This window comes from Cajanus cajan, chromosome 8 (genome assembly GCF_000230855.2).
Source record: "Cajanus cajan strain Asha chromosome 8, NIPB_CcT2T_4, whole genome shotgun sequence".
Taxonomy (NCBI): Eukaryota; Viridiplantae; Streptophyta; class Magnoliopsida; order Fabales; family Fabaceae; genus Cajanus; species Cajanus cajan.
In genome coordinates this window covers 8,588,965-8,601,434 of record NC_138524.1, presented here as the reverse complement: position 1 = coordinate 8,601,434, position 12,470 = coordinate 8,588,965, and the positions used below count along the sequence as shown (strand labels likewise).

The 12,470-nt window shown below is 30.9% G+C and overlaps 1 protein-coding gene across 1 annotated transcript; it reads right to left on the bottom strand.

Annotated features, from left to right (window-relative positions):
* Positions 1-814: 814 nt before the first annotated feature.
* Positions 815-6,242, bottom strand: LOC109798598 (P-loop NTPase domain-containing protein LPA1 homolog 1). Its single transcript, XM_020358933.3, has 8 exons — positions 6,011-6,242; positions 5,742-5,882; positions 4,329-4,663; positions 3,175-3,256; positions 2,600-3,025; positions 1,765-2,502; positions 1,530-1,640; positions 815-1,418 (listed from the first exon to the last, which is right to left on the bottom strand). The coding sequence occupies exons 2-8, from the start codon at positions 5,874-5,876 to the stop codon at positions 1,035-1,037; spliced, it is 2,211 nt and encodes a 736-aa protein (XP_020214522.1). The 5' UTR covers positions 5,877-5,882; positions 6,011-6,242; the 3' UTR covers positions 815-1,034.
* Positions 6,243-12,470: the final 6,228 nt, after the last annotated feature.

Here is a 12,470-nt window from a genome sequence, read left to right as displayed (position 1 = left end):
TAATACTTAAAAATTGATTATATATAAATTTATTTACTCAGCACTGAATATACAATTATTGTATCACCAAAATCTTTCAATGGAGCCTCCGGTTGCTTCATAAAAATAAAAGGTTTTTCGTTTGACAAAATCACTCGTTTAAAACGTTTCTGTGATGGTACAATAAGACCTTTCACTGTCATTCAAGTTTACATCAATGGTCCCCTCTGAACATTAATTGTATTATTTAATAACATTACCCAATCGAATTTTGACTTAAGTGTATCAAAAAAAAAATTGGCTTCACAATAACTATCCTCAAAAAGAGATGTTATATGAGGTATTGTTCCATTAGAAAATACTTCAAAAATTAAACCGTTATATAATATTGTACTAGAATAAGTAATTAAGTAATACAAATTTATTTTAAAAAACTAATTTATATAAAATTTTAAATTAACAGAAAATATATTATTTATGTAATAGAATAATAATTGAAAATAAAGTGTTCATCTATACTTACTTAAAACTATTTCACAATAAAATTAAAATTTAAAAAAAATCAATTTTCTGTATACATTTTATCTTATTATAGTCGTATTTGACTAAATTAATTATTGACCTATTTTGCTTTATCATTTCTAATTGTCTAGATAAATCTGCTGAGTGCTGACGGATTCATCCGGTGTAATTTTTGACGTGTGTTTGTTTCGATGACAATTTAATGTAAAAACATTTACACTGGTCATGCATCTTAAAATGGACTCAAAAGCATAAACATATTGGATGGATTTGGGAGATAACGGCGATGTTGCATAAGTTTAGACAATGTTGATTCCGCGAATCCCATACTTTATACAAGCTCGAAAAAAATGTTTGACGAAAATTGTCACACAACATCCATCCATACAAGCAATGAAGCAACAACTGGTAGATAAGGAAAGTTTAGGAGGCTCTATTATATACACATGGGACATCATGTTAAAAAAGAAAGAAAGAAAAAAACCCACCAAAATTTAGGGGTAGGGAATGGAATGGAATGTGGAATGGCCGTGTTACCTCTGAGGAGCACCAGAAAGGATGGGATCATTGACTGCTGAATTATGCTTTCCTAATGCAGGAATACTAAGAGAACGTGTTCTTAATTTGGCTTTCCTTTCCCTCCTTTCATGGAGCAAAGAGGAATACGAGCACAGTGGCTCCTGAACAGCCGCTGCCATTGCCACTGGCTCACTTCTACTTCTAAGGAAAAGATCAAGGTTTCGACGATACTTGTTTCCCCCATGCATTTTAGTTCCTACCTCCCCGCCAACACCACCAACCTTATTCCTAAACTCATCATCATCATCTGTCCAATACCCATTTTCCAGCACATCTTGCATTGCAAGGTCTTCGTACTCTTCATCAGATTTTGTTGATTCCTCGTCAACTGATCCTACCTGCAAACATTACAATTTACTCAAATCACTTGGAATGAATTCTTCTATACGCCAACTGTCATCACATATACAGATAAATAAATCAGTTAAAACATAAAAACACAAGTCTACCTCTTCATGGGCATGCTTGTCGCCATCATCACTGAAATCCTCATCACTGCCCACCTCTGGTTGATCGTCAATCTCTTCATCACTACCATGCACCGAGAAGTCCTCCTTGAGCTAAAAAAATACAAAAAATAAATAAATCAATAAATGACAATCCAATATTTTCACCATCGACAATAACAAGCCATTAATTTTATTGTTGAACAGAGATAAATTTATTAAAAGTGTTCAAATTTACCTCTTTTGCAGCAACATCCGACATCCTTGGTGAGCTACAGCAAGAAGATAGGTATCTACTACCTGTATCAGTCCCATCAGCTCTAGACTCGTCAACACTTCCAGCATGACTAGTGCCACCATCACTTGGCCATGCACTGATCCCATAAAAACCAAACTGAAGATTTACAGGTTCTGCCTTGCCAATTCTCAAGGGACCATACATTGGATGTCCAATTCCATTCTCTGGTCCATAGCCCCATACTGGCTTCCCATTACAGTCAATTAAGTTAACAGGCCAAGCCTTCGCCACAGACCCATCAGTATTAACAAGAGCCATCAGATTCCTTGAAGAACCTTTTCTCTGGATCAATTGAAACATCCCTTTCGAGTTCAAAGAATTGGCTGCACATTGATTTCTATATTCCTCATAAATAACTGTTACAGTATTTCTAACAGGATCATATAGTTGTTCTCCAACTTCACGCCTTCGAAGACAGCTGAAGACAGTTGCATGGATGGCTGCTACACTCTTGTCAACATTAGTATTGTTTATTTTGGGAACTAAATGCTTTTCAGCACGCTTGCAGAGATAATCCTGGATTGTTCTGATGTTTCTGATATACTTTACATACTTGTTTTTAGCTGGGTCCAGTGTCATATACTTGGCCCGTACCGCAAATCTTTCCAAGTGCTTGTCCTCATTTGTAATATGTATCATGAATGGTATGATTGAAGGATGCTTCTTCATGAGCCCCATCTGCAAGAGTACTCAAGTCTTTATTGCTAGCAAAAGAGAACATAAATTGACATCCATAAGAACACAAATAGTAGAAAATAATAAAGATCCAACATACAACAAAGTTGAGGCTCAGGTGAACACCCTCAACAACAACGGACTGCTTTCGTTCTTCCCATCCAGTAATTAGCCTATCAAGACTGTCAATCACCATCTCACTCTGTGCCTTAAATCCTTCAATAGCCATTTGTTTTGGACTTAGCAGTTCAGTAGGACCAGAGCTCGTCTCTGACATCCTAATATCTGATTTGCTAGAATTTTGACCCTCAGGTACTTCATCCTTTGGAAGTGAATGCGAAACACCAGCCAGCTTTTTTGTTTTCCGTCTAGCCTTAGCTTCTGCAACAGCAACAGGGTCCAAACACTCTCCGGCATGGTATGTAGAAGCCCACAACAAGGGGTTTTCTTTCTCGTCAGCAAAGCTTCTCATCATGTGCCTAATAGAATCAGTTGATACCACAGTTGTGATTCCCAACCTACTACCCTGAAGTGGAGATATAAATGATGGTTATTGAACTGTAAGGTATAAATATTACACCATTTCAACATACATACATATCCTACCACAAAATTAAGGAAAAACTAGAATTTTGTATTTGAAAAACAAAAAATTGTTTCTATTTGTCAAGATACCAGCAATGCAGACAATGTGGATTTGCCACAGCCACTAGTGCCACACAATAGAACTGTCACGGACTCTTTCCGTTCACGGATCCTGCAACCAAAGAAAATAATCATAAATGTAAGAGGATAAGTTGTACATATTTTGGAAAATAAACTCCTCATGATAAGTATAAAATTTAAGTAAAATATTAGGGTCCTACAGATATCACAAATCAATATGCTGTATGCTGTACTTCATAATAAGGCTCAATAATTCAGTAAGAATAGAAAACATTTCTTCCAAAACAACTATTAAGGGACAATTGAATGCTCAGTTCATAGATTTTTTTTTTCCAGCATGTAACCAGAAGTGGAAGAAGAAAATACTTACAAAAACATACAATAGAAAACAAAGAGGTATTGTTTTAACCTGGTAACTAGAACCAGATCAGCATGCAAGTCATTTTGAAAACTCAGAAATCTACAATTCTCCATGTGTTTCTGGAAAGGAAACTCAGATTTCTCATAAAATCAAAAAGTTGTATTTCAAACATGTCAAATTCCAAGAGTGTGCCAACAATTTAGAGAAGTTAGGAAGAGCATATTTTGGACTAAGGGTTTAAAAAGTGCATCAGCATATCTTGGACTTCCATAAGCCTTGAACAATAATACTGATTGCTCTTTTAGGTATAACTCACATATTAATTGCTAGTAAATACATGTAGCTTGAACCCGACAAATGTTTAAAAAAATGTAGATTCAAGCATCTAAATTGATCCCGGTCAGCATATACACAATTTGCTATTCCATGATGGGCAAACAAGTTATAATAATCCAAGTTATTAGTATGAAAGTTCATGAAACCAGTATATCACAATTTTTTTACTACTAGATATATATTGACATTTCAAAATTCGTATATAACACCAAAAGCAAAATGCCTAATCAAATTAATGTCCAGTTTCTATAAATGCATCAAACTAAGTATTAACACGGTAACAATTACTAGAAAAACTTGATCAATAAAATGGAAAGCATGGCAAATCATACAAAATCAGATAACTAAATTTTAAATAGTTTTTACTACAACGGAGCATGTGCTACAACCAGTCAGCATTATTTTCCCCTCTTCGATTAAGGCTAATGTAGATCATAACCCTCATAGGAATAAAACAGGGCAGTACCTGCAGGCTAATACCAAGTCTGCTCTCTGGTTAGGACTCACATACTTGTACTCTGCCAGAGCATCGCAGACAATATCTAGAAAAATTTCTCTCCGAACAAATGCAGATGTGCGTCTTTTGTACAACTCAAATGGTACACTCTTGATTCTAGAATCTTTCCCCAATGGTATTTGGTTGCCTAAGTCTGCTTTACCTGGGTAAACATCAGCATGTTGACCACCTTTCTTCGCTAAATTCACCTTGAAAGCATCAAAACCTGATAAAGCCTCTGCTTCAGGCAGCAAATTATCGGTAGAACTCTCTTTCCTTGTGAGTTCAAAAACTCTTTGACTGATCTGTTCAGAGGAAAATGAAAAACACAGTCAAAATAATTTTGCACAAAAATTATGAAGATATGCGCTGTCTCTGTCCAAGACATATAAGAACTACCCAATAAAAATCCATTAAAAGATGCCATCATAAACTAATCACCAAAAAAAAACATCCTATATCAATTTTTCATGACTACTATACTAGTGTTGAACGTGTGTCCATGTCAAATGCTCCTCAAACATCATCAAATACCTCTAATCTGCATCCTAAAATAATTTTCACTAATTTTGAATATTTGTTTCAATAATGGTAGGAACCACGATAATAAATTGATAAATAATAGTATTTCTATTTCTTTAAATATACGCAATAACTAATCTCATATTATATTGATTATATACGTAGCAGCGCCCGACTAATGATGTAACTTATAATTTTCAGAAGTAGACAAATCTCAATATCCATGTCATATCTCTGGCTTGTGTCGTACCCACACTTGATACCAGGTTGATGGTTCTCAACAAGGAACAACATTCCAAAGAACATAAAGTTCCCTTCATAACTGAATAAAGCTAACCCACTCTGATCCACGAATTCGGACCCTTCCCTATCGTTAACTAACAAGATTCGATCATGTTAGAGAGATAGAGACACGATTTCCATCAAATAAGAACCCAGCATAACTGGATATTGTACCGATCCACAGATTATGCATCACAATAAGCGCATCTTTTCTCTCCAACTTGTCCGCATCTCGTTACTCAACGATTTAAATCACGAGTGATAAATAACCTACAACAGCTCCTCGCTTCGAATGCATCATCATTCACATCTCGCTAAAAACCTAATTAAATAAAAAGAGGCTGAATTTCACGCGCGTGGCGAGGCGAAACCCTTTTTAGTCACCAAATGCAACGCGGTCAAAGTAACGACGAAGCGAAAGGAAGAAAAATCTGGCAGAACGCTAATCACATCGAATGTGAAAGGGACAAGGAAGAGGAACAAAACAGGTCAAACGAACTCGGTCAACAAAAAAGAAGAAGAAAGTATTGAAAATCGAACAGTGTATTCGATGAAAAGGAGAAGGTGGAGAGAGGAAACCTTGAAGGCGTGACGCGCCTTGCATCCCATGAGCTGGAGCGTGCTCTGGAGAAGGGAGCGCGTGTAACGGAAGGAGTCTTTGTTGTCGGCGTCGTCGTGCACGACTATGTAGAGTATCTTCCCCAGGTCGGCCATGGGAGCCTGCAGATTGAGCAATAATGGATGAGTTGGTGAGCGAAAGAGAGAGGAGAAGGAGAAACTAACTTCCGCAGTAGGCAACGAGGGAAGGAAGAAACAAATGTGTCCCGCCGAGGGGCAAAGGGACTTACGGCGCGAAAGCGGAAGCACAATGCGGATGAAGCAGCCAGAGGATTGCTGCCTTATTGGAGGAGGAAGAGATAAACGGTTGAGTGGGAATGCGCCTCTGCCATTGTTTCCATCGATTCAACGCTCCACCGCCTAAATCCTAATTCTAATTCTCTATTTAACTCCCCACCCTTTTTTTCACGACACGCCCCTCTCTCTCTCTCTCTCTCTAGCTCCAAAATTAAATACCGCTTTCGCTTTCGCTTTCTTCAAATGACCGATTTCGCCCTTCATATTCCCACAATTTCATTCCCTCTTTTCGAATCACCCTGCCTCCCAATATAACTGATTATGTTTAATACATTACGTGAATTCTATAAATATAAATAACCTAAATTTGGTTCAAACATAATATCTTTTATAAACTATAAAAGATAATCGTGAAAATGTTTAAATAAGATAATAGAAAAATATATTTAACATGTTTTTATTTTATTTTATTCCTCAGTAATAGTTTTGGGTACGAGTGTAAGCAGGTACGGGTAACTCGCGAACCTAAACTGACCCAAATCAATCCAATGAATTTAGATCAAATTCTTTTAATGTCTAGATCAAACCTAATCCAATCCAATTAAAATCGGGTAGTGTATGGGTCAGATAACGAATTTTGTATTTTCAACCTGCTAGTAACCTAACCCAACCCAGTAATATATTATAATAAATATAATAATAATAATAATAGTATTTGAATAATTATTTGTTCAAGATAATACTCATTATTACTTTTACTTAATAACAAGTTTTATATTTTAAGTTAATAATATGATAATAATATAATATATTTATTTTAAATTTTATTTTATATTAATTAATATTAGTTTTTTGAGTTAATAATAATATAACAAATTAATAAATTTATAACATTAAATTTATAATAATATATTAAATGATTTACATCTATTTTAAAATATTTAAATTTTTATAAAAATAAATAAATATAATTATATTGATCTGATTAACTCAATCCAATTCATTTGTAATTAAGTTAGATTATATTAAATTTTAAAAAAAAATATTAAACAAATCCATCCCAGTTTAATTTATTAAATTTTAATTAAATTAAATAATAAATTTATCTAAATCTTATCTAACTCAACTCGCTTACACCCCTCATTTTAGGCACAGGTCAAAGGAAATTAGAGGGTTAAGGAAGGGTCACCCCAAATCAACGATGGTTAATTGCGACGAGGGGCAATCACACGCATTGATTGTGTATCGAATAAATAGTGATTTGTCTGGAATAAGTTCCCAATATTCAATTGAACGATTTTAATTTGATGACAAACATCACTGATGCTCCTAATTAAAAATTGCATGATTTTAACGGCAATATTCAAGTGTACAAGGCATTCAACATAAACCATACATTAGTGTCATAAAAAATAAAATTTGACTATTGCGTACTTTCCTCATTGAGTCTCTATATACTAACTTGAATTCAAGGCCTTAAATCAATTCATTTATTTTCTTGCACTTTTTATGTGAAGCATTGTGATCGGGCCAATAATAATTTATTTAGGATATGGGTACTCATAACTTTCCATTTATATATTTACGATATTAGTTCACTCATCATTAATCAACATATCACTATTATCTCAAACAAAACAAAAAATGCTGTGAACCATCTTTGTGAGATTAGAATTACCAAAATAACACATGGGTCAAACATGTTAGTTGTAATTCAGTTTTACGAGTTTTCTATACAAGGGAGTTATTGCAATGTACAAATATGTGTGAATAACAAATTTTCCTTCTTTTTATAAAAAAAAAAAAAATTAAAATTCAAGAGATGAAATATCTCATTACTAATTTAGATATATCAGATGAATTGTACAATGCTAGTTTCTTTTTTAAAAGTAATCATATGAGTGATTATCATTAAATTCAGGTAAAGGGGAGGTAAATGAAAAACAATATTTGAAATTAAGTTTTGATTCTACTGTACCAACTAAGTTGAGTATTCAATATATTTAACTTGTAGTTAATGTTATTTCTATAGAATATAACATATTATTAAAATATATAGTTTAACCTTTGAAAATATTAATTACAAAATTATATTTTATAAATAGTTAATAATTTAATAAATAAAATCTCATGAAAAATATATATCATTACTAAAACTTAATGAATTAACGATCAAATTTAATAACGAAAAATTATTCTACCACTAATTCTAATAATTTTCTAGTAGTATATAAAGAAATTTGATACTCACAATAAATAAAATTTAAACACACGAGCATTCTTATTTTAAAAAAATGCTAATAATAAGTATGAAATTAAATTATAAAAATGTTCTTTTATTACTTTATGTTTGGAAATATTCTTGTATCTGTGTTTGAAGTAACGTTACCTTATAGCAACTCAGAGAAGTTGACTTGGTAAGTACATAAGCAAGTAAAGAAAGAACGGTTCAAAAGAAGAACGAACATTTCTTTCCAGGGCTGCTAAAAAAAGCAATGCTTCAATCTATTACCCTAGCATCTTCATACTTTTTCTTTAATATTTTTTTTTTTTGTTTTTAATGCTATTTGAAAGTTTATTATTATTTTCATCAATTATATTGTAAATAACACTCTCTTTTTCCCTATATATATAAAGTGCTTTTGCGTACCTTCCAAATAGCATTCTCCAAACTTGACTGATTTTAAAGAAAACCTACCATTTGAAATTCTTTCATTTTTCTATATTTGTGGATTATTAATAAACCATTTAGACATGCATGCGGTTGATTTTGACCGTAGATAGCGATATAGAAGAAGGTCTATGCTAATTTATTATTTTGTCTTTTTTTATATATATATCTGAAATTTTTTCTTCTTGTTTGTTGTTTACTTGCATTGCAATATTAATTGCATAGTGTGCACATTTTTATTTGTTCAGTATGAGAACGCGGCGTCGGACTTTGAACGAGCAAGAGAGGAAGAATCGTCTTTAATTAGGATGAGATAAAATAAATGAAAAAGAAAAAAGTACATATAAATTTATTTTATATTTAATATATTTTAAATAGAAATAATATTAAATTTAACATAATATGTTTCGGTTTCATCTAAAATATTAATATATTTATACTAACAAAGACTAAAAAAAATTGTGGCAAATGATATTTTTTTTAGTGATTTTAGACTTTTTAGTTATGTGTCAAACTTCATCTATTCGAATTTTGCGGACGCGACATGCAATGCAACGACGACTTCTACGACCAACTAGGATTTAATAACTTACTTTTAGGGGAATACATGTTATTAACTAATATAATATCATCCATTTTTTCTTAAATTATACTCCGTCCATTTTATTCCATTTGACATTTTACTAAAAAAAATCTTTCATTGTAATTATCATTTTAAACGACCAATGAAGCATTAAAATATATTTTTAGTACGTTGTTAATTATTTATTATAGTTAGAAAATATAGAAGGAAAATAGATGGTGTTGATAACAAATTTTTTTCTTTTTCTATAATGTAGAGAACAAAGAATAAATAAATAAATTATACAAATATGTTTAACGTGATTTATTCTCTCAAGCTTACATTCATACTAATATTTTATAAATATATAGTTTTCTTTTAAATTTGTTTAACGTAATTTAATTTATGGTGTGTAGATACATTACACATCTCTCTTATTTAAAATAATAGAGAATTGTTTTTGCAGAAAAGAAAAGAGAATGTTAGATAGAAATAAAATAGAATTAAGCGGTTGTAGTCTTGTAGATGAAAAAAGAAGTAGGGATGATAATGGGACGGGTCAAGTATGAGTTTTATGATATTCGTTATTGTTCTTGTGAGTTAAACTCATTCTCGTCCCTGTTTTTGTACCTATTAAATATGTGATTTTCATTTTCGTTCCCGTTCTTGTTATGTATCGAGTATATTCATACTCGTGAATACGAGTATATTTGTCGTCCCTAAAAAAAAAAAGTGTGTACATTCTGAGATTGAGACGGTGAGATGAGACCGCTGGCATGGGCGTGGGGTTGGGGTTGGGTCTAATCTTCTTCCGAGACTTCGTCTTTTTTTTTTATCAAGTATATTTTTTTTATTAAAGTAATTTTTTTTATCACACATACACGTAGTCAAAAATAAATATCTAATAATATATTTAAAATTTTATTATATTTGAAAAGATTTAAGTATTTATTAATTTTGTTAGATATGATGAGGTTATTTTATAATATTTATTTGAAGATAATTTATTTACTATTTATTGATTTAAAAGATTTTTTAATTATTAGAATATGTTTGAATTTTATAAGTTTTGGAGGTATTGTTAGATGTTAAAAGACTTTGACCTTGACTCTATAATGTTGAAACTAATGAAATAGCATCCGTAGAGACAGAGTCAGCGGCGCAGACGAGGTGGGAACGATGGACACATTAAGATCGGCCATCGGAGACTGGAGCAATGAGTTGTCCCCAACATAAACAAATGAAATGTTACCGTTTTCTGGAATATTTAATTAAATAAAATGGTGAAAATGGCATGGTGTAATTAAAAGGAAAAATGGTGGGCATATTGTGGAAGTGGGACTGGGAAGGTTGTGATATGGGAAGAGCGAAAGTTGGCGAAGGCTGCAATGCAGCAACAGCGTGGGCATGGTGAGGGATACACGTGTGTGTTGACACTGTTAAATCGCAACACGTGGGGTAAGTAGCTCTTGACAGCCACGCTTTTTCCTCTTATTTTAATATATAATTTCAGCCGTGGGCGGTTCCATTCTAAATTATTAAATATTATAATCACTAAAAAAAATATTCATCTAATCACCTAAACACACGTTAATAAAATAAATATTTCTTTATATAACTATTTTTTATCTTTATAAGTATGAATCATTATATCCTTAATTTTTTTTTAAAATACTTTTAATAATTATTATTAATTAACTTTAAATAATTGTTCATGTTATTATATTTTTTTGTTATTTTTAAAAATATTAGATATAAAATGTCTTTTTTTCCCCTAATATATTAGTATATACCTAAAAAGTGTTAGTCTAATTTACAATTGTTATTAAATTTTATTCAAAATTAATATTTAAATTACATATAACTATATATTAAATACATTTATACTTATATATATAGTATTTATAGTAATATTTTTTTATGTCACTTTTTTGTAATATTTTTTATATTTAATTATAGTCGGTGCAAGTTAACACAAATGGTTTGGATCGTCTCAAACTTGCATTTCTTATAAAATAACTTTAAATTTTTTGTATAATAATTTTGAAAGTGTCATCTTATATCATTTTTAATCTAAAACAATATATAAATGGGATAAGTTTTTTTAATGTCTATTTTTAGAAAGATAATTATATTCTTAATTTATATTATAATTTTTAATTTATTAATATATATTTAGGATAAAGTAGAAAAATGCATGTATAAAAGAAAATTGCTCATCCATTTTTAAGAAGAAAAAAAAGTTCATCAATTTAAAAATAACTACTTTTTTTCATGGAGATAAGGAGTGTCGTTTTCTTTGGTAGTAATAATTAAAAAAAATACTACACTCACTCTAATAAAAATTTATCTTACTTTGAATTCAACAACAATATAATATTATTTATTTTTAGTTATTTTAGAATGTATTGTACGCTGAGTTTATTAAAATTTAAACCAAAAAGTTTATTTAATTCAAATATAATTCTATTTATGTTTTCTTGCCGTGTTGTTTCGGGAAATATTCTTTGCTTTAGCTTGTAGGCAGGAATTTTATTACAATGTTAATTTAACTGTTACTTTAAAAAAGGGAAGCGAAAGAGAAAGAGAATAGGAAAAAGAATCGGTGAATAGCAATTTTTTTTAATTTCAAATAAAAAATAATACAACTCTAATAAAGTAATGAAATTTCTCTTTTATTTTCTCTTCTTACGAGGGAAGGCTTGCCTCTTAGATCATTGAGAAGCCACACGACATGTATCTAATTTTGAGTTAATGATATTTTTAAGTCTTTCAAAATAAAACAATTAGTGCTTTAATATGTGAAGTGTATAAAATAAATATTTATTTGCTAATTTTGACTTTGAGGTTTGATTATATATACCTTGAACTTAAATGTGTTAATTCAAGTGTATATATGTTTAATAGAATTGTAACACTTATTTTTTTTTTATTTCTTTAATTTTACTAAATAAATAGTTATGGGAATTATTGTTTTAATGTTTTTAAAATGCTAAAGATTAAGGATATTGTGAGTATAATTGTTTAGGAATTAAGATCAAAGTTGATTAAGTTGAGGGAAACGTATATAAGATTTTTCTTAAAATTTGAATTTTATAAATTTTTCTTTTACACCGATCTTCTTCTACTTATTTTCTTGGTAATTCAAGATAAGGGAAGTCAATAAATTGATTTACATGTGTTGATTATTTGATTAATTCACCCATGGTGACTTTGTTGT

Coding starts and splice junctions, on each gene's coding strand:
- LOC109798598 (XM_020358933.3), bottom strand. CDS start 5,876: ATGGCCGACCTGGGGAAGATACTCTACATAGTCGTGCACGACGACGCC. Junction 3,257..4,328: donor GACTTGGTATTAGCCTGCAG/GTACTGCCCTGT, acceptor CTTTGGTTGCAG/GATCCGTGAACGGAAAGAGT. Junction 2,503..2,599: donor ACCTGAGCCTCAACTTTGTT/GTATGTTGGATC, acceptor GTACTCTTGCAG/ATGGGGCTCATGAAGAAGCA.